This window comes from Colletotrichum jinshuiense, chromosome 7, assembly GCF_051148585.1.
Source record: "Colletotrichum jinshuiense chromosome 7, complete sequence".
NCBI classification, from domain to species: Eukaryota; Fungi; Ascomycota; class Sordariomycetes; order Glomerellales; family Glomerellaceae; genus Colletotrichum; species Colletotrichum jinshuiense.
The window spans coordinates 3,010,914-3,032,240 of record NC_139314.1 but is presented as its reverse complement, the minus strand read 5'-3'; the positions used below and the strand labels follow the sequence as shown (position 1 = coordinate 3,032,240).

The 21,327-nt window shown below is 53.1% G+C and overlaps 7 protein-coding genes across 7 annotated transcripts; 1 reads left to right on the top strand and 6 right to left on the bottom strand.

The window, feature by feature from the left end:
• Nucleotides 1-298: 298 nt before the first annotated feature.
• Nucleotides 299-1,196, bottom strand: EsH8_VII_000791 (B-cell receptor-associated protein 31-like-domain-containing protein; the record flags this gene model as incomplete). The annotated part of the gene is made up of 4 exons (XM_083270924.1): nucleotides 299-674; nucleotides 773-922; nucleotides 996-1,081; nucleotides 1,176-1,196. The coding sequence occupies 4 exons, from the start codon at nucleotides 1,194-1,196 to the stop codon at nucleotides 299-301; spliced, it is 633 nt and encodes a 210-aa protein (XP_083128481.1).
• Nucleotides 1,197-2,298: 1,102 nt separating this feature from the next.
• On the bottom strand, nucleotides 2,299-3,711 carry EsH8_VII_000790 (peroxin PEX13; the record flags this gene model as incomplete). The annotated part of the gene is made up of 3 exons (XM_083270923.1): nucleotides 2,299-3,032; nucleotides 3,084-3,587; nucleotides 3,657-3,711. The coding sequence occupies 3 exons, from the start codon at nucleotides 3,709-3,711 to the stop codon at nucleotides 2,299-2,301; spliced, it is 1,293 nt and encodes a 430-aa protein (XP_083128480.1).
• Nucleotides 3,712-4,680: 969 nt separating this feature from the next.
• EsH8_VII_000789 (NmrA/HSCARG family protein) lies at nucleotides 4,681-5,838 on the bottom strand (the record flags this gene model as incomplete). Its single annotated transcript, XM_083270922.1, has 4 exons — nucleotides 4,681-5,267; nucleotides 5,337-5,388; nucleotides 5,444-5,581; nucleotides 5,662-5,838. 4 exons carry the CDS (start codon nucleotides 5,836-5,838, stop codon nucleotides 4,681-4,683), a joined length of 954 nt encoding a protein of 317 aa, XP_083128479.1.
• A 1,699-nt stretch (nucleotides 5,839-7,537) lies between these two features.
• Nucleotides 7,538-9,104, bottom strand: EsH8_VII_000788 (putative TOS1-like glycosyl hydrolase-domain-containing protein; the record flags this gene model as incomplete). The annotated part of the gene is made up of 4 exons (XM_083270921.1): nucleotides 7,538-8,001; nucleotides 8,054-8,226; nucleotides 8,285-8,808; nucleotides 8,865-9,104. 4 exons carry the CDS (start codon nucleotides 9,102-9,104, stop codon nucleotides 7,538-7,540), a joined length of 1,401 nt encoding a protein of 466 aa, XP_083128478.1.
• Nucleotides 9,105-12,673: 3,569 nt separating this feature from the next.
• Nucleotides 12,674-16,450, bottom strand: EsH8_VII_000787 (ssDNA endodeoxyribonuclease RAD2; the record flags this gene model as incomplete). The annotated part of the gene is made up of 1 exon (XM_083270920.1): nucleotides 12,674-16,450. One exon carries the CDS (start codon nucleotides 16,448-16,450, stop codon nucleotides 12,674-12,676), a length of 3,777 nt encoding a protein of 1,258 aa, XP_083128477.1.
• Nucleotides 16,451-16,932: 482 nt separating this feature from the next.
• EsH8_VII_000786 (LSM domain-containing protein) lies at nucleotides 16,933-17,335 on the top strand (the record flags this gene model as incomplete). The annotated part of the gene is made up of 2 exons (XM_083270919.1): nucleotides 16,933-17,043; nucleotides 17,105-17,335. 2 exons carry the CDS (start codon nucleotides 16,933-16,935, stop codon nucleotides 17,333-17,335), a joined length of 342 nt encoding a protein of 113 aa, XP_083128476.1.
• A 361-nt stretch (nucleotides 17,336-17,696) lies between these two features.
• On the bottom strand, nucleotides 17,697-19,046 carry EsH8_VII_000785 (Eisosome component PIL1-domain-containing protein; the record flags this gene model as incomplete). The annotated part of the gene is made up of 5 exons (XM_083270918.1): nucleotides 17,697-18,331; nucleotides 18,390-18,573; nucleotides 18,633-18,766; nucleotides 18,864-18,921; nucleotides 18,990-19,046. 5 exons carry the CDS (start codon nucleotides 19,044-19,046, stop codon nucleotides 17,697-17,699), a joined length of 1,068 nt encoding a protein of 355 aa, XP_083128475.1.
• Between the last annotated feature and the right edge of the window lie 2,281 nt (nucleotides 19,047-21,327).

The following is a 21,327-nucleotide window of genomic DNA, read 5'->3' as shown; positions in this document are numbered from 1 at the left end:
GGGTGAGAGAACTGGCGCCTAAGCTAGCTTCTGCAATCCTGATGCCGGAAACGTTGACGATTAATCATAATAATCATATGGCACGAGGGCATGCAACCAAATCGAAACATATTTGCGCCAAAAGCAGGAGCTTGATTACAACTATAGCTCAACACCACCTAGGCTTACTACGCCTGTTTCATTCATACAGGCCCTCGGTCTGCACTTTTAGATAGCCCGCTTCCCCTTATCTACTTTGCCTTCGTTTTGGAGTTTTCTTCTTTGTTCAGGTTGCCGAGTCGAATGACCGATTCCGTTTTTACTGCGCCTTCTTGTCACCCTTGGGCTGCGTCTGGGAGTACTGATCCGAGAGCTCGTCGTAGCTCTTGTGCAGACCGGCGCTCTGCTTCTTCAGTGTTTCAATATCACGATCCTTCTTCTCAAGCTCCTTGCGGAGCTTGGCAATCTCACCGGCGTTACCGGCCACAGCGAGCTTCTCGCTCTCCTTAGCGCTGCCCTTGGTGCCCTCGTAGCCGCGGACCTTGTCCTCCAGACGCATCACCTCGAGGATCATAACGTAGGTGCGGTTCAGGATCAGGGACAGGAAGAGGGTGAAGCCGCAGAGGTACATGTTGCGCTGGGAGTAGAACTTGCGGGCCTGGACCTCAAGGCGCTCGTGGCCCATGACGGCGGCGCTGTAAAACCTCAATATTAGTATTGCACACACCTTGTAGATATCGTTGAAAGGGGTTCGGTTTGTGGATCAAGGGAGTGCAGGGGGGGGAGGACGTACCCGCTGTTCTGCTTCTCGGTGGCGAGGGCGAGCTCAACCTGGACGCGGTATACGCGGTTGACACTGTCGATGAAGAGGATGAGGATGAAGACGAAAGTGATCTTCATCCAATACTGGACTTTGGCTACTATTGGGCTTTCGGAGATGAAGCTGCGAGACGAGACCACGTTAACATTCGATTGATGATTCGGAAGGGGAAAAGCACAAGAGGGGAAAGACATACGTAAACAACTTCCTCTTGATGGTGAAGGGAAGGGGAACGATCAGGAGCATGAATAGGCCCATCTCTGCCATGAGCAGCACAAACACCTATGGCGAAGGAAGTCAGCATTGCCATCGTCCAGGAAGGTTTGCATTCTAGTCTCGAAGGGACGAGAGTGCGAATCGAGCGCGAGAGACGTACAAGAGTGTAGTAGAGAGTCATCTTGGACGGTGCGGGGAAAGCTTCAGCTTTCGATATAGCTCGTCGAGAATGGTCGTGTGATCTCCGTCAAATAGGGAGATATGCTGTGCGTGGTGGTGAAAACACTCGGAAGCCCAAATTGACTGGCCCGACGGTGTTCTGGTTTTTGTTGAATGGGAATTTGGTGTTTGGTTGCAGTGATTTGTAGGAGAATTGTAGGTAAACTGGGCGGAGCTGACCTTTTGTAGCATGTGCGTGAGGGTGACGATGGGGCAGGTAATTCTGGCAGAGGTGGCAGGTACGCACAGCGAGGTACCCTCTTTCCACCTGAGGACCTTACGTAGCTGGACGGGAGAGAGATCTTGGCGAGAGACCAGGGCTGGGAGCAGCAAGCCGCAAAAAAAAGGACGTAAGTCAACAACGTCATCGGTGGCTCGTGCGTCTCCATCATTGAGGCACACGCAGTTCAGGGTGCAGCGGCAGTACCGGTAGTGCGCAGCTGTGCTCTGTTCGAATGCGGCAGAATGCGGCAGGTGTCGACAGATGGCCCCAGAGCCGGCACGCCCGTGCTGCAGACCTGGAGAAGACAGTCCTGAATGGGCATTGGAACAGAGAACTGGCTTGTCAATCTGACGTCAATCGTGAAACAATCTCTACGCGGAATGATAGCGGTACAAATGCGGATTACCTCGTAAGCCCACCCAGATTCTGATTTAAGCCACAGTAAATGGAAACGCATTGGCATCAGCGTAACCACACATGCTATGCCGTCAGCTGCAGAAGCCAGACTTCACGATGGTCCATGTGGTAAGAGCACGGGGCAAGGACGGCGAGTATGCAGTTTTCTTATCGTATGTGCAACCGCCGACTGTGTGGTTTCCCCGTAGATATTCATAACATATTGAGGCTAAAGTAAGATATCTAAGCGACTATATCGGCCGCTCCTAATGCCACAAGACTCATTCGTAAACCCGAACGCCCAGCTTTTGAAACCTAAAGCACGCATAAAACCCTGGAGTACGTCCTGAATCGTACATCTCTGACAAAAGAAACCTGTATAGTACCGCGACTTCATTGCTACAAAGGAGGCCGCCTCCTCCTAGACAGCGATTTTGCATCTTATTTAGTTATAGAACACACTCTTTTGGAAGCTCTCAGGAGAGACATCACCAATTTTCGAATTGATTTCCGGCGCCTTCTCGGGAGCAGCGCCAGTCAGCGAGTTGGCTCTGCTGCTATCACTCGGTGCACCCTTGAGGGCCAGAGGTTGGCCGGGTCGCTTGATGACCTCAAGATAAGTCGAGGGAAGATAACCCATACGGCCGTCGCGGGCACGGCATCTCCACCATTCGCTGGGGTTGCCAATAGGGTCGCTCTTGGAGAGGACAGCGACGAGATCACCCTTGCGCACCTCCATATCCACATCCTTGACAGCGTTGCCGGCTTGGGGTGTGAAATCGTAAATCAGGCGGCAGTAGTCGAGCTTGGATGGGTCAAGAGCCTGTTGTTCGCCGGCAAGTGCCATCCGACGGCGTTCCTCTTCCTCTGCGGATGCTGCCATGGTGTTTATCATCTTGCGCATGAGGTACGGGAGACCAAACGCAGCCAAGAGGAAGAAGAACAAAGGCTTGCGGGAGGCCTTGGGAGGTCCTAGTGGAGCGCCGTCCGGGCCGATAGGCTGTCGGCCCTCGAAACGGGCGAAAGCAGCAGGTGTGAGCGCAGTCGCGTCAGCCGGGGGTGGGCGGCCAGTGATTTTGGCGATAAGGGTGCGAATCCATCGCATCAATGTAAAGATGCCGAGGATGGATCCCAGTGTATCTCGAAGGTTGCTGAACTGCTCTGCCACTGACACCATGGCTGTGTCCATGTTAGCGATCTATGTCAGTCGTAATGGTGCGGGCATCATACCAAAAAAACTTGAGTGTGTAGCCATATAAGTGCTCTCCAACATCTGAGCAAACCCTCCAAAGGCACCAACAATGCCTTCGAGCATTTGGAACGTCGCCTGAGTGTTGTTGTTGAAACGGTTTGTCAAGCTGTTCGGGTCATTAGGGTTTCCTGGCATGCCACCCATGCCCATACCACCGCCATACATGCCTCCTCCATACATGCCGCCGCCATAACCACCGTAGCCGCCGTACATGCCTCCCATGCCTCCCATGCCTCCACCATAGCCGCCGTAGGAACCCATTCTGGAGTAAGGACTGCCGTAGGGCGAGGAGTAAGCGCCGGCACCGCCGTAGGTACTGTAAGGACTAGTCGTCGCACCGACGCCTGCTCTGCTGTATGCGGCGGCGTTCTGGTTGACGGCGGAAGAGAGGGACGCAGGTCGCTCGGGGATGGCAGGCGGGGCAGTACCGGAGGAGAGGGACGTAGTCGGGGTCGGAGTCGCGATAGAGGCCGCGGTTGGGGCTGTTATTGGTGTATCTGTTAGCAATCCTGACCTAGAGGCGTTATTGACATTGGTGGGATTTAACGCACTTGATGCAGTTGTAGTTGCACCGGCTCGTTCCCAAGGTTTTGGAGGCGAGGCCATGTCGCTTTTTCTCAATGGAACAGAAGTTTTTCTTGGATGATGCGTTGCTCGGCGTTATCTCGCAATCCGCCTATCGGTAGGTGGGTGGCGACTCGCGAGTCGTCTCTGATTGTCACCCAGGCTCCAGAAACGCGACGGCGGAGGATGGCTTCAATCAGCCGGGTCCTCTGATGAAAGAGCAATCGACCTAGATCAGTCGTGATGCCAAATGACGATGCAACGACGTTGGTGATGTGTCGAAGAGAGGGGAAAGAAGTCGGGGAAGAGAAGAGTCGCTAGGATGGCGGACGCAGATTGGGCTGCGCACTTGAATAATGGGGACGGTGGACGGGGACGCAGACTACAGTCACAATGCAGGCGGCGAGCAAAGCGACCCTGTGGCTCGTGCTTGGGTCTTGGGTGTTGGAAGCAGCTGGAGACCAGAGTTGGGGGCGCGAGGATGCGAAAAAGATGGGGTCGGGGGTCGGGCGGGTCCTCTGGGTGTGCTTTGCCTCGGTATTTCAATTCCGGTGTGCGGCCTACCTAGGCCTCACAACGTACCTTTTTGCCGCCGCTCCGCCACATACTATCTCTCAGGCCTCGGCATCTTCTCACAACAACATGCAATACCGGTATTACAAAATGCTTCCTTTGTGATGAGCCTTTACAGTGTTAAATGGCAGTGGCTTTTTCTGAAATTCTACAGCCCTTCGCTCCGTTTTTATCCCAGGGGTTTTTACTTATTTTAATTTTTATTATTTGCATCTTTTCCCACACCTAGTCCACATTGACATGCGCGCAGTGACCATACCGTTGCAATGGCACATGCGTCAGCAAGCAGACAAATGTTTGTCGGGGTCTAATGGAGCATATTGTACACAATATTTTCGAGAACAAGCAGTCAACGATTTTGAAACCTTTCAGAATTGGATAGGCTCAAACTTCCTTATTTTTATTACTTGACTGTGTATCTGAGATCCATGATGCCGCTCACTGCAGCCCAGCAAAGGCCTTGGCGTTCTTCACATGATCCTCCCATGTTGTCAACTTATCCTCGACAAGCGCAAGCGACTCGTCCAGCTTCTCGCCGCCGTAGTAGCCGAACTCGTCCAGCAACCTCATGTTCTGCAACATCTCCTCGGCGACGAAGCCCGGCATGCCCTGCCCCGTGAGCGCGCCCCGGAACTGATCGTGCGACAGCTGGTTGAAGCGCGCCGTCTTCCCGGCCTCCGGGTATACCTTCTTGAACACCTCAACGGCCTCACCCGCCGTTGTGTATCCTGACGACGCAAGAACCCGCTTGCCCAGAACCTTTTCGCGGTTCAGCACGATGCCCTTGACATACTTGCCAGTGTCGGCGGTAGCATCGAAGAAGGGGATGGGCGAGCTGGCTGGGATGGGCAGGTTGAGACACCAGGCGTTGTCCGGGGGTGTTTGACGGAACATGCCGCCGGGAAGGTTGGACATGTACAATCCTGGGAGGAAGAAGGTAGCAGGGAGAGAGGTGGTGCGGATATATTCCTCGACGGCGGCCTTGCTGTCGAAGTGGTACACATCGGGAAGGACGCCCTTGGACACTTTCCGCAATATGTCAGTAAGTTTCTCGTGCCTTGCGGTGGGATTGTAGAGATGGAGGGTGTACATACGCTTGTTGACGTCGAGGAGCGAGCTGAAGATGAAATGATCAACGCCAGCCTCCTACGCCATGTCAGTTTCCACAGAACGCTACAGCAATGGGGCCTAGGCTACGCACCAGAGCTGCGTCGGCAATATTCTTGCCCTGCTGGACCTCGAGTTTCTGGTCGAGCTTGTCCCAGTAGTTTGTCACGGCAAACACGGCCGAGGCTCCCTTGACGGCGGCTCCCAATGATGCCTTGTCACCAAGGTCGGCCTGTTTGACGAATGGTCAGCGCTGAAAGGTCCCCAATTGCTACAATCTTAGACAGCGATCTTCCCGGAGTGATAACTTACACTGACAACCTCCACACCCTGGGCCGCCAAAGCCTTGGACGAGTCCTTCGTCGTGTCACGGGTGACACCGCGGACTTGCCAGTCCTTGCTTAGCTTGGGGTCGTTCAAGAAAATGTTGACAACACTCCCGCCCTGAGCACCAGTAGCGCCGAACACCGTGATGATCTTCTTAGACATTGTAAGGGTTTTTGGGGGGTGAATTCCGTGCGTGGTCTTTCGTTTATGTCTGTTCCTTGATGTCAGAAGAGGGGAACTTGCCGTTTTATTCAAGGTGCTGACTGAGGGGTATGCTGCTACCTTGCTGGTGCTGGTATGTCTTACAATTTGATTTATGAGAACCAATCACAGTTCGTAGTACGGGTTGATATGTAGCGAGATGTTTGTTGATACTGTTGAGACTCTATCGGCAAGAAAAGCCAGCGGCAGTCCGGTCTTAATATACCTTCAGCTCCATGCCGACGGGCGTTTGATCCCATGTAGATAAATGCATCTCGACATAAGCTTCCAGAATAGGAATGGTCACGAAAGAACCCCTCATGTTTTGCAGCTCGGGCTCGCAGCAGTGCACTCTAGCAAAGATGCTCTCGCGCATACATGGATGGGGGGGACTCAACGACGTAAGCTGACGGCGTACCTACGGTGCTCGCGTCCTCCCTATTTCCCCAGCGTCCCCACCGTAGAGGGTGACACACCAAATCCTCCCCACACGCATGAGCTTACCAATGCGTCCACCGGCCTCCGACTACATGCGCTCGCTTCCTTACCGAGCCATTCTAGACGCCCGGACAAAAAGCCAAAATCCACGAGATTCTTACAACATCCAACCTCAATCCAAAACGCGAGTAGCGAAATGTCCGAATACAACGGCAACACTTACCGGAAAATTGGGCAATGATCTCTAAATCATGAATAAGCCAACAAAAACTCCATTGTAATACCCATGAAAGACAGACTGCCGTGTGCATCATGCATTTCAATATCATGTCATTTGTCAGGTACGGAGGGTTGACAGCTCGGATGTCCGTACATCCCCGTGGGTGCGAGTCGCGAGCTCTTGGCCACTAACCTAGCTATCCGACAACCATCACGACCACGACCACGACTTCAAACACTGCCTGGCCACTTTCTTCCTTTTTCCTTTGCCGTAGAAGATACCGTCTTCATCTAATTCTGCAGCGCAATTCAATCGGAAAGCCCTCTTCCATCATGTGGCTATAATTTATCTAGTTTTCTAGCTAGGCAATGCAAGCTAGTTCTATGCCATACGGGGTTATAGAGACTCTACGAGCGACGCGTACTTCTGCTGACGATGTCATCTTTCGATCATCGGACAGATGCGCCGCACCGGCTGCTTTACACGAAGCAGTAAAGCTTGGACTTTTCAAGTTGCGTCCCGCCGTCTGCATCAAACCAAGTGTCTCCGCTCGAGCATGTTGAAGTACTACCTTGGATCCCCCGAAATCCATCTCATCTCAAGTATCATGTTACATAGCAAAATGATTTATAACATTCGTGTCAATTCTGGACTGTTTTCTCTTCTAGGAGGGGGGGAAACCCCTGCTCTGTCCATCTCCATATAAAAAAAGGCGCACTTTTCCGGGGCCGGGTATAATCTTGGACGCCGTCTAAGAGTCATTTCGTTTCGCAATCACCACATGCCCCCAACGCGAGGGGTATTTGGTTTCCTCGTATATCGAAGAGAAGTATAAAAAGGCGACATTGCCAAGTCATCAGATACCGTGATCCAATGCAAGTCGCAGCTTGCTCGGCTTAGCAAGCAAGAAGAAAAGAAAGAAAAAAAGAGTCCAGTCATTCCTGTCCCATATATGCAATCATGTATTTCTTAGAACCTCATTCAAATCTTCTCAGAGACCGTTTAAGATGACAGAGCGAACAAGCTGACCTTGTTGTTCTTGCCGCTGGTGCTCTGGGTGGAGATGGAGTCGGCTGAGAGCCAGCTCTCGACCTGTGCGCGGGAGATGCCAGTAGAGAATTCAACATCGTCATCAAGAATCTTGACTGAGACCTGGCCGGAATCGCCGTCCAGTACGACTGCGACCTTGATGGGCGCGCCAGTGGGACGGTCAAAGTAGTCGGATGAGCCGCCGGGGACGTTGGAGTGGAAGGTGGACTTGCACTTGGTGTCGCCAGTGGCAAGTACCTCGAGGATGTCGAGCTCACCGCAGGCGGGCCAGCAAGAGCAGGAGTTGTACTGCGCGGTACGGGGGATACGAGCATTTAGGAACCAGAGCGCCGACATATCGGCGTTGAAGCCTGTGCTACCATCGAGAGGCATGTTCAGCTCGAAGAGCCAGACAGAGTCCTCGCCCTTGAAACCATCTATAATCATGTTAGCGGCATGGAAGAATTTCCGGTATTAGAAGTCGCTTACGGTAAGCAACGGAGCCCGGGCGAGAGTAGCCACAGCCACCGTCGTCGCAAGACTTGTCGCTGGCGATGAGAAACTCCTTGTTGGAAGGAAGGTAGACCGGGTCAAGGACCTGGGGCGAAGCGGCACCACCGGTGGCATCGGAGTTCAGGTATGACAGAGAGTTGCCAAATACGCTGTTTTCAGTCAGGACTTGCATGATCGCAAAAAAAAAAATCAGAACTTAGCACTTACTTGTCAAACTTGCCAGAGCCCTGGCCACCATAGTTGCCGAGGAAAACGATGCCATCAGCGACCGCCTTGTCAGCGTTGTAGTAACCAACGCGGGTGTAGTCGCCGCTAACACTACCGGAGCTGGAGCCTGAGCTGGCGGCCTTGGAGCTGGAAGCCTTGGGGACAGCAGCGGCAACAACGGGGGCCTCGGCCGGGGTAGGAGTGGAGCTGGGGGCAGTAGTGGGAGCGGCAGCAGGAGTCTCAGCGACAGGGGCGGCAGCAGGGGGAGTAGCCTCGGGGGTAGGACCGTGCCAGTTGTTGATCCAGGACTGAACGATGCCGTCGATGGTAGCGGTTACCCAAACGTCGCCACGCTTCTCCTCCTTGTTCTGCTCAACGTGCTTCTTGTGCAGGTGCTGGTGGCCACCATGACCATGGCGGCGAGCGTGGGTGTGAGAAACAGAGGGAGAACGCTTGGCCTTGGGCGACAGGTTGTACACGGCAACCTGCTTGAGGTTCATGGGACCACGGAAGACGGGAACAAGCTGGGATTATGTAAGTATATGCAAGTCAGACGCCATGCCTTTCATAGAAAACGCACCTCCTCATTGAAGGGGGCCAAAGGGCCGGAAAATGCGACATCCTCAAAGGAGCAGGATCCATCATCACCCATGTTGTTGACGGCCTTGTAAGTGCCCGGGTGGCCGACGTTGGAGTACAAGATCTGGCTGACAGCACCGCACCACCAGTTGCCGCCCTCCTCCTTGGCCGTGCCTGAGCACTGCTGAAGGGCCTGGCCAACAGTGGCCGAGGCCAACATGATAACAGTTGAAGTCTTCATGTTGTTCTAGTGTCGTTCGCGAAGAGATATTTGCAACGACGGGTGGAATACTGAGATCGCAGGGAAATTTGCGCAGGAACCTCTGCGTATTTGACCGGCCTCGATGAGAATCGCAAGTGGCTGGTAGAGAAAAATGACTCTAGAATGTTTCAATGTTGTATAAATATAGCCCAGACTGTCCTTTGGCTCGGCCTGGTGATGTGTGACTAGAGTGGATTGGAATGTTAAGTATTCAGTGAACCCTGTTCAACGGTGTGGCGTGTCTCTGATCTATTGTTGGTGTGTTAAGTTGGCCAATTGTTGAGTGTTGGCGTAAAGAATGGCTGGAGACGGGGAGTCTCTGGGAAGGAACGACGATGCTATTCGGGGCCGGCAGGTCGGAGTTGTGCATCAACACTTGATTGTGAGAAAAAAAAAACAGGAGAAGAGAGAAGGGGAAGTAGGCGGAGGAAGGTGCGGGAAGGTTAAGTTAATAAAGTAACCAAGGGAAACGAGGAAGTTGGAGGGAAGCGCATCTCGGGGAACAAGGTTAATGGAGCGTGGAGCAGAGCAGGTAGGTAGGTTCCAATGTGGTGGACTATTGCCCCGGCGGAGGGCAGGAGCGGCAGGAGCAACTGCGCAGGTGAATTGGCGCATGGCTATTCACACACCTCGTGCTTTTCTTCCCTGCCCTCCTCCTTTTGAGTTGGATTGAACTGGGCTTGTGGGTTATTTCCTGGAAGAGAACCCCAGGGACAGCAAAAAGCCGTTGAATAATTGGGTGAGCAGAGAAACGGGCCAGAACCGACCAATCCGGTTGTGATCTCTATGAAACACTGGCTTGGCTGTTCATGGGGTCGTACCTTGCAGGTTTTGGCCAGGGGGTGGCCAGGCTAACCCAATCTCGCCCCAGACCAGCGAAGGTACATTTCCTCACTCATCTTTTCAGCTGCTTCCTTCGTACTATCTGTGGTATGCTCACCATAGCGCTGCCTCTGTGTATTATGAGACCACCGTAAACGCCAAGGGCCAAGCCAGGCCGTTTCGCTCTTCTCATCCAGGAGTAAGGAGAGACAACCAACCATCGTCTGGCATGGAGAGATGGTCCGCCTGGGCGTTCTGGGCTCTAATCTTCAGCCAAATTTGATATCCAAGGGCAACGACCGAATTAGGCTGGCTTTTAGCAGAGCAAGGAGACGAGCCAACCCAAACCAGACCAGCAATTAACCAGGCCAGACCGGTCGAGATAGATCATCCGACCAGCATGAGCAAGTTCCATGACTCCAGGTTTGTTGGCTAGTAATGCCCAAAGTCAGGCATTCACTGATCAAGTGATACTCTCTGCATCGCATGGCTGCCGGTGGCTGGGGAATGGCTCCCCTCCCAAACAATCCTCTCTCCTATTCTCATCTTTGCTTTGCAATAAAGCTGAATCTCTCCAGGTCGACCGAATTCGCCGGCCCGGCGCTTGGGCTGACCATATTCTGGTCGTCAAAGGATCGGATCGCAGCACACTGGACCAAGCCCCAGCACCGGAGACGCCTTGTAAGGTGCCATCGCAGCGCTCTCGAGCCCCCCAGATCCGCCCGTCAAGGGATGTCATCCCCGCCTATTTTCGGGCACTTGGGGTGGCAGTGACAGCCTGGCGCTGCCCCCCCAAGGGAACTCTCAGCTTACTGCGGTGTGTAACTGGCCAGTTTTCAAGGTGTGTCCCCATCCCAAGTCGGGTGGGGGCCCACGCTCACCGTGGTTCATCCCAATCCGAGTGACATTTCGAATCCTCATCGCATCCTAGTCCATACGCTCATCCACTAACTTTCAGCCCACAGAGCGGCCTATCTCATCCGATGGTTAATCGCGCAACACATGCAGTCTACAGGCGGCATCCTAGCACTTCCGTGCCGTTCAGCCCATGCCCGACGCCGCGGAAGGACGGGTTGGCCCTCTCACCTCTGGTTTTTACTTTTACGCTTCCCCCATTCACATATAGTAGCAGAAGATGACGATCACTACCCCCCTTCTCATTAACCCACAGTGACTCCCGAGTCCCGGCCCTGTTGATCCATTCTAGATCCGCTCTATGACGGATATCCAAGGACGACTGAGTCGCAACCCAGTCTGGATAGCCGACAAAAAGCAAAAAAAATCCTGGTCCACGAGCTGTGGGACGGAAGAACTTTCCGAGCAGAAAAGAAACTTCAAACATAGAAAGCAAGAAAGAAAGAAAAAATAAAGAAGAAGAAAAAAACCGCTCATGACCCCTCTTCCAAGGCGCTGTACCACATGGCGGCTCCCCGGCATTGGTTTTTTGGACGACCACGTTTGTTGTCGTCGATGCGCAGGCCGAGTCGTGGAACTCGGCGCAACATGCTGTGGGCCTTGCGACAATGCAAAAGAGGGCCAGGTCCTTCCCGCGCCAGAGTCATGAGGCTTATCAGGAGAGGAGAGCGCTGGCCGTCAACGTGTCGCGGGCAAGTCGAAGCGGGATGAGATGAGATCGGAGGTCGCAAGAACGGTTGACGATAAAAGAAAAGCTAAACCATCGCCAACGGTCCACGACTTTGGCGTTCGCTGTTCCTGCATTAGTGGAACTGCTTGCCCGAGGAACTTCGATTGGCCGCCCTGGCTTCCATCTGCAGCCATGCACTCTATTATCAGCGTGGCGACTCCTTATTCGATAATATTACAGTTCTGGCCACCCTCTGTCTGCAGTCGTCGGTCGTAGGCGGCATGGCGGGTCAAGGACACACCATAGGTAGTATGCCGGCATATCGTCACACCCGGACGCCGGCGAGTCAATTGTCCAAGCAGGAACAACCGGAGCTATCTCATATGCACCTAGGTCCCACGAGACATTGACGACTCCATGTACTGGGCATTAGCGTTGAGATTGTGGGCCATCCGTCCCGAGTCTTGTCTTATCCCGTCCCTCCACGCAGTAGTAGCACACGGCATTTATGCGGTGTAAACTCAACCACACGTTAAAACCTACCAGAGTGATCATCACCTCCAAACTCTCTCCCACACCCCCGCCACGTGTAAACGCAAAGATTTTCCCTTCCCTCCCGTCCTATTGGGCCGAGGAACCAGTTTTTATTTTTGTGCCTTCTTTACACGTGCTTGTCCGGGAGTGACAACGTTGTGCCTGAAAATCATCCTGCTTGAAAAGCGGACTGACGCTGTGTCCATTCAGCCCTAGCCCGCTATTCCTTGATCGCCCTGCATGTCGAGCACCAAAAATTCTCTCATCTAAACCTGCGAATGCAGTCCGCTACTTCGTAAGCCTCGGGCAAGTGCCGCTGGCTAAATGTGACTCACAAAGCATTTTGGGGGCTTCCAAGCCCGCGTCTGTCGAGCACTCTCTCTTCTTCTTCTTCGTCTTTTTCCTGAACTATCGCCACAGCGGAGTTGCAACGTAGTGTGGGTTTAACAAATTAGACCAGGGATGGCGACTCGGAATACCATGTCTCTCTGAATCATTCGAATGCCCCTCTTCAAATTCACGACATCGATTCAATTCGTACAGGGGAGAATGACGAAAAGTACAGCCGCTTGCGAAACATAGTATACTATGTACATCGTACATCCATTCACTGAGATGCCTTGGCCTTCTTTCCTCGACGAGCCCTGGTATTCTGAACACTTTGCCCCGTCGTCCCATCCTCGTCCTCATCCTCATCGCCAACAGCAAATTCATCCCCTTCCTCCGCTTCCGCGGCCCTTGTCCTGGCCTTCCGCTTCCCCGTAGCCTTCGCCGGCACCACAGGTGCGGGTGAATCCTCTGGCCCTGCAGCTACCGGCTCGCCATTGACATTAGCCCTAAGCCTACTAACAACGTTGGCCATCCGCTTGCTCGTCGTGCCTTTCTGCCTCGGCGCAAACGCATCCCTGGCACCCACGCCGATAGAACCCTCAAAATACCTCGTGATATTCGTCTGCGTGCCCTCCATGTCGCGCTTGTTCATGTCCCGGATGACGGGGACGAGCACCTCATCGGTGCGCTCTTTGCTCCACCCGATCGTCGCCATCAGGAACTGCCGCAGCCCTTCGAGGTCCGGAACACCCCATTGGAAATTCTCAGGGCTGTTGTCGACTTCTGGGCGGAGGTACGCGTCCGTGACGGCCGGGTTCGGGAACCCGGCTGGTAGGAAGAGTTTGGTAGCCTGGGACTTGCGGAACTTGCGGCGGAAGGGTGAGCCAGCATCCGCCTCCCGGGGACGGTTGTTGAGCTGGATATCTTGCCACCACTCCCTAAACTCGGCGAGGCCGTCACTGCCCGGGAACTCGGAGAGGATTTCCACGGCAGTCACCGGACCAACACCAGGCAGTCCTTCTGTGTAATCGGAACCCAGTAGCTGGGCAATCGCAATAAGCTGTTCGCGGGACAGAGAAAGCTCTTTTTCGAGGTCTGAACCGAGGTAGCATTCGACAAACTTGTTGCTGTTGAACATGTTCTTGTAGATGCGGGTGCCGCCAAAGAGAAAGCAGTCGGAATCGTCGGTGACGATACCATCTACCAATCCAAGACGCACAAGCTCCGCGCATTGCGCTTCGGCCTCCATCGGCGCCGTGATGTACGGAATACCGAAAAGACGAAGAAGGGCTTGGCATTCAGTGACCATGACGTGCGTGACCTCGTCGGCATCCCGGCGGTCCTTCTTCTGTTGCGTGCGGAGCGCCTTGAGTTCCTTCTCGTACGCCTCTTTGTTCTCACTTTCCGACTTGTTGTTTAGCTCACTGGCGAATCGTGCGTGCTCCTCAGCTTCCTGGGCTAAGTTGGCAAACAGCTCCTCATCCTCGGGGTCGCTGAACTCATCGTCGCTTTCGGCAAACACATCCGCCTCAGTAACTTGCGCGGCATCGCCCGCTGTGTTGGAATCGTCCAATTCAGGCTCATTCATAAGTTCCTCGAATGTAAGCTCGGGCTCCTCTTCACTAGGTTTCGACTGTTCTACATCAACTGCGATATCTTCCATATCCGGGTCCGGGGATACTGGAAGTTCTGTAATGGTAGGTTGCAGATCTTCATCTGAATCCTCAAGCTGGGTGTCTTCAAAGCCAGATTCTTGTGAGAGCGACAACTTCTGAGATGATGCATCTGCATTTGTGGAGGGAGCAGCTGCCAAGTCCTCATCCTTTGATGATCCAGCATGGGCATCTTGGGCATTGTCTGTTGATGTTGCTTCTTTAGTAGAATCAGCTGCCTCCTGAACCGCAGCCTGCTTCGGGGTTGGTGGTACATCTAGGATCTCAACGTCGCTATCTTCATCATCAGAAGACTGTATCTCGATAAGCTGGTTTTGCCGTTGGCGTTCAAATCTTCGTTGCTCTTCAAATGCCGCATCTCTGTCCTCGGTGTTGATCTCGCTTTCGGCCTGCCTCTGCTTTTTTATCGATTCTCGAATATCTGTGTTGTCGACCATCCATGGAGGCAATGGTTTGGGGCGATCTTCTTGAGGTCCTCTCTCAAACCCGCCTTCGTTGTCGTCGTCGTCGGCAGGCTTCTCTTCTGCACCCTCGGCTAAGAACCCACCACCAAAGTCGACGTCGTCATTATCGTGCATCGGATTTTGCAAGCTTTGCGCAGGTTGGTTTCTTGGGGCCAGCTCTTCCGTCTTTTTAGACGGGGCCTTTATCGAAAATAGAGAAGGGCCCCAGTCGAGTTTGGGAAACGGCAATGGACCGTCAAATGGATTCTTGATATTAGGCACCGCTGGTTTCGGCTGAGCTCGCTTTTTCTGCCGGGATGCCTTCAAGGCTGCCTGCAGGTCCATTTCGTCGCCGCTACTACTAGAATTACTGGCGCGCCGTCTCGGAACGGCGGCGGTAGACCTGTTGTTGACGATGTGAGCCACCATGCGGCCACTCCTCGCGGCGATCGGTTTGGGCCCCTCAACGGCCCTCTGTTTCCACTCTGGGGCAGGCATTTCCACATCCTCGAACTGTTCTTCTTCGGAGTTTTCCGCACCTTTGCCATGCTGATTCTGAAGTGACATTGCAATAGCACGGTTAATATCGTCCTCCTCTTCGGGATGCACCCTCTCCTCGAGTTGGCCAAGAGGTGTGCCATCCTTCCGTCCTTCGGGTATATCGCCACCGACAAAGAGTGTGTCTTCGTCTTCTTCAAACAGCCCGTTGACATCCCCATCTTCGCGACCGGCGTACAAATGTTGTCTGCGAAGGGCCGCATCTCGAGTTGCCTGCGAGGCTGAGGCCGATGATATTTTGGGCAGCCTGTTTAGGCCTTCGACCGGAACGTCTTCGAAGTCGTCTTCATCGTCAGACACTTCGACTTTTTCCTTTTTCTGGAATTGAAAGTCTAGAGCATCGACATCGATGGGCTTGTGAGCCTCTCCCAGATCCTTTTCTTTGCTCACCACGCCCAACGCCCAGCCACCTTCTGCTCCTTCATTTTTCACCAAGATGTACTCTCTGTCCCTCTCGCCGGCAATCCTTCCACCTCCCGTCAATGTGAGATCAAGACCAGTCATGCCGGCTTCCTTCATGAGGCGTTGGGTCAAGTTGTTACGCTCACGCACTCTTTCGATTTGAAACCTCGAAAACGCCATACGGTCCGGGAACATATCGTCCAGTTGTTCCTTGCTCAGTCCCATTCTGAGACGACTCCGTAACCTCGCTGCGTTCAAAATGTTATATCTGTCGGCCGCAGGCAAGCTGCTGAAAAACTCGCCGTCGAAGTCAATCTTGCTGAAATCGTAGAGATTGATATCTTCGCCATTGTGGAATTGACGTGCATATTCTTCCAGTTCTTCAATGCTCATAATCCTAGGATCATCCGCTTTGGCCATCGATGCGATATCGCCGTCGAGCTCGGGCAAATGGTACGCGTCCTGCTTGAAGAACTTCCTCGTTCGCTGACGTTCCTGCTGCGACATGCCAACCTCATCGACGTATATAATCTGATCGTCATCGGGTATCTCTTCTTGAGGTTCCTCTCTCTCCCTTTGAATGCCCCTGTCCGCATCGCGTTTCCTCTTCTCCTCCTCTTCCTCGGCAATCCTCTGCATCTGCACAGCCAGAAGCTTCCCAGCCGTGCGCACGGCATCTTCCCTCCGACCCTCGCGACGCTGCTTCCGGCCCTGGATGGTCTGACGCTTCAGAACGGGAGCGCCACCGTCGAATACAAAGACTGGCTTGATGCCGAACCACAGAAGTTTGCAGATACGGCGGAAGAAGCCGACGACGTGTGAGTTGCGGAGCGCATTGCCTTCCTTGTCACGCACGGCTTTGAGGAACTGGTATATCCAGATGGAGGCGTCGACGGCGAGGCGCTTTCGATTGAGGGTCGCGAGGTTCGTCGGGCGCGCGCAGGGCTGCACGACTGTCCAGAGGCCGTTCACACCCATAACTGCGACGGGAGGGCTGGGGTCGGGAGGGCGATAATGTCGGTTCGGGATTCACGGAGGGGTAGGCTTGAAGGGGCGTTAGATGCTACGAGAAGCGCTCTTCTCATCTGCCGATGGGATATCGCATGATTGGAGGTGAGTGTAACTTCCTGGTCCACCACCAAAGACGTGGATCTCGGATATGCTGTCTTGAAAGCTCGGCAAGGTGATGACACTGTGAAAAGCGAGGGCGTCGCAGCTGCCTACAAGCCATTTAGCATGCATGGGAGCTCTGGGTAATGACGCGCTTGTCTCCACTAGAGGCGTTCTTATCGTGCCTTATCGATTGGACCCGTAGTATGGCGGCGGGGCAACGAGCCTCTGCCGCCGACAATGTCGCCCGTGACACGGCACAAATCCATCTGGATTGCGCCGTTCTCGTTCCCCGAAACCTTCAACGACACCCGGAGAGCGATGTGCATCGTCGCTGCCAAGGAGTCGCCATGGAAAAAGAGGATGGAAGAGATTTCTTGACTTCGCTCCTCAACAAGAACCTACGCATCGTAGCTGTTGATGGCCGCATGTTTCTGGGCCAATTCAAGTGCACCGATCCGGTAATATTGCCCGTCCTCCTCGTCCGTGACTGTATTGCTGATACTTGAACCCATTCAACAGGACCGAAACGTCGTCCTAGCCCACACCTACGAGTACCGACAACCCTCGGCGCAGCAGCGAGCCGAAGCAGCAAAGAAGGCTGTCGAAGGAACAGGCACCGCCACTATGGACATGACTTCTAGATACTTGGGCCTGGTCGTGGTCCCTGGACAGTACATTGTGAAGATCGAGGTGGAGGAGTTTGCAAGCCAGATCAAGGGGAAAAATCCATATGTTGATATCGTTGTATAAGTCATAGTGTTTTGACTGGCGTTTGTGGTATGTAACAAGGGCGAACATCAGGTTATGAGGAACCACAAACTCGTGGGCGACCATACACAATACGAAGACACAATATCATGTAAGGGCTGAGCATATTAAAACTATAAAAGATGATATTTTTCGTAACGACTCTCCATCCAAGTATACCATTGCAAGCCAGCCTCGAATAGATTACCAAGGCACCAATCTCCAAACACCAGGACTTAGCGCTATCCCTAATCATTGTTGGATTTCGAACATTACTGCAATTACGAGCTATGTGCCCAGAGTCTTTCAAGGTCGACAGTAGTACGGGAAACACGAGTGAAGGAAGAGTGTATGTGCCATGTCTTTATGCCGCAATGCTCTCGTGTTGGCGACCTCTAATTTCACCGTTCATGCCGTCGTCGGTACCGGCAACCGAATGGTGGATATCATCCTCGTCTTCCTCATCATCGGTGTATTCTGTTTCCTTGTTGTGGGCCGGCATCCACGATGAGTCGTCATTCAATGGAGCATCTTGGCCAGAGAGGTCGTGACCACCCTCCGCGCGCGCCTTGATGTTGTTCCTACGACGGGTTGATAGGGTGCGCGCACGGGTAGACAACTTGGAAGACACCGCGGCATTTGAGGTTACCCAGTTGGTCAAGGCGTCTTCGCAATCCTGAATGATGGCTTTGCTAGCCTCATAACCGTCATAGGCAGCACGGGTCTCGCCAGGGGTAACTGGGGTATCATCAATCAACTCGAGCATATGCTTCCCGTAGCCGGCGATGATGGCTACCTTCTCGCAGTGCTCTCTAAGGGCGTCGAATTGGTAAGTGTAGGCTGCCTTGATCTTTTCGCGCGTTATGTTGGACAGCTGGGCCTCCGCGACCAGCGACTCGGCTTCGGCCCGCACTAATTCCTGTTCAAGGACGACAATCTTGGGGGAGTTGGGTTCTTTGTATTTCAACTGGGCAATCTGGTCGGTGATCTTCTGTTTACCTGTAGACGAGTTTGGTTAGACCGCCATGCGATATAAGACTAAAAGGGCCTTGCTTACGGTCTCGGCTTGGTTGAACTGATGCCTCAATGTTGCGAATACTCTTGATCGTAACACGGTATTGGTCATATCGGTCGACATATTGGTCCTCAAGTTCGCCAATCTCGTAGAGTAGGACACCAAGCTTGTCGGTAACATCGGAAACATCCTCGTCACAGGCTTCTCCCCAAATAGATAGTTGTTGCTAGAGATGGAAGGGTCAGATGGTGTGAGGCATAGATGTGGTACCACTGGACAACTTACAGCAACCTCCATGCGCTCCCTGGCAACCTGTTCGAGGCTACGCATCACATTCTTCTCCATTTTCACCAGTTGAGACAGCTTCTTCGCGAGGTCTGGCCCGAAGGCGCCGGCGGATTTGTGACGGAGGGCATGGCCTGAACAACTTCGTTAGCCCCAAAGAACCGTGTGCAGTAAGCAGCGCAGGGCAATCTCAGGCAAAGAGCAGCGCAGGATATGAAAAGCGCAACGTACCAAAGCCACCACGGAAGAAGCGACCAGACTTAGTGGTGGAAGGTGGTGGGGGCGGGTTCTGTACACAGAGTCAGCATGATTTCGTGGGTTCGCAGCGAAGGGTCAGTATTGAGTCGGGGCGCATACCTGGAGTTGAGAGGCGGTAGGCGCCCTCGTCTGGCGCATGGAGTATGTGCGATGCATGTTGCTGACGGCGGCGGCGGCAGCGGCGGCGACAAGAACAACAAGGACAGGTTAAGTGCGCTCGTGGCGAACGATCGAATAGGTCGAGGGAAGAGTCAAGCTCTGATGCGATGATGGGCTGGGTGGTAGGGTATCGTGGGGTGTGACAAGGGGTGGAATAATCAAATGTCGGTCGGGATGAGGGTCTGGGGTGATGCGAAGCCGGGTGTTTATATGTAGGGTCCAGTGTGGTCTGCGGTTTCCTGGTGGATGTTGCGGAGGGGACGGGACTTGAGGTGGGCGGGCTGGCCTGGACGGTAATAGTGCACGACACACCTCGAGCGTGGTGGGAGATGACGGTTGGCTGCGTGCCCCTTCAGTGGTCGTCTCCCCTCTGCGTACCTCGTTCGCGTTGGCGACGTCATCTGTGTATTTAGCTCGTCTTTTTGGCGTTGTTCACGGCGTCACCCGGCTAGCCTGGTGCCTGCAGGAATACGCGGGTACACAGTCCCTACCCCACCGCCGTGGTACTCAAGGCGCTATTCTCAGCGGAGCTCATCGCAATGTCGTCGTCGAAAACTACAACCGCAGAAGCGCTGGTCATTGTCACTCCCTGTCCAGGCTGCACTAAGCCTACCTAAGGAACCCTACCTGAGCAATCCATGGCTATGCGAGGAGAAGAGCAGCGCGAACACTTGCATGTCCACCCGGATCCCTTCGCACAGCCGTGATGATCGCCATCCAGGATGGCACCGTCTCTTCGAACCCTTTACTCACCACAGGTTCGTAAAACAGGCGGCTGGGGATTCTTTAGACCGACATAGATCGAGCAACACGGCAAACTTCAATGCAAGCTGCAAGCTGCAAGACGCCTCCATAACCCATCTCTGTCTGTTCCTTTTCGCAGGCCGTTTATAGGTCATCCCAGGTATGTTTTTACTCTGAATTGACCTCAGCAAGATCGTCGACAGGCTATCAGCAGCAGATGAAGCAGTTCTGGTTCTGTCTTGGCCTTGTCCATGTTGTAACCAGTCCATGCAATAGATTTCTTGATAAAAGTAGCTTACAGTAGCGACCAACGTTAGGCAATAGTGATGCAAAGACTCCAACAGATAGATCCCTTCATACACAAACCGACCAACTTCGAAGGTCAGAACGCTCAGCAAATCAAGATTGTCATCCAAGGTGGAAGGGAGCCAACGCCGAATACCGTCCAGTTTGGCGCCCGTCATTTACACGCATTTCGGAGCTAAGCTCACTTTGATGGCCCGAGAAAAGGAGCCATGATTTCATCGATTACCTTTATTTACCAAACCATACATTTTAGCGCCAGCGTTTACCCCTTGGATCGAACAATAACTAATCGGGTCCAGTTGCCCGTGTCCTTGCATCACGGCATTCGGATGAAAACTTGCCGGCTGCTAGAAGTAAGCCGTCTCCCACCCAGTCATGAACAGACAGCGTCCTGGCACACGATTCAGCGTACATTTTCTGGTTTTCCAAAATCCTTACTCGTCAATTCTCCTACTTCCTTTCTCCGTTAGAACGACAGAGTTTGATTAGTTTTAAGTCAAATGAGCCAAACATTAAGCAACCCGTTCACTGCATCGATGGACACTGTAAGGTTTGGCGTCATTTAGTCTGGGTAGGCCCCCTTGGCCAAGGTATCCTACAAATCATGTGCTAGGTAGTCGTACGCACACTTAACGGACACTTTCTAGAGGCCTAAACTAGTTGCTGAAGAAATCGAGCAGTTCTTTAGTCAAACAATTGAGAAAGCAGCAGCAGTTTATTGGCCAAAGGCACCAGCACATAACAATTCGTGTTTTTTGGAATTGCGTGATCTTCCTGCATTCGAATGCCTGAGGACCGTCCCGTTCTAGCGCTTTGCTCTGCTAGGTAACACACACAACAACAACACTTAGAGAAATTTCCAAGACCCTGCACATAGTTCTGCTTGTTAGAACCCCATTCATCCAACAGACCCCTTTTTTTTACTATAGTGCCCGGGCAAACAACTGCAGGTGGTGCCTTAAGGCAGCGATGCGCCACCAAGCAAACTGTCCGGACAATCCATAATGAAACATCGATATTGCGATGCACTCTCAACAGAAGTCTAAAATATAAGAAAACTCCCTCTTTGAGATCCCGTATTTTTCCTTCATATGTACAAATAAGGTAAAAGAAGAGCATTTGTATTGGGTGTGTCTGGCCTTTCTTTCTACTTATGGAAATGGAGAGAAATGTGTTGTTGCACGGATTTCAATCGCTTTGTTTGAAGTGTAATCCTTGCCCCTCAATC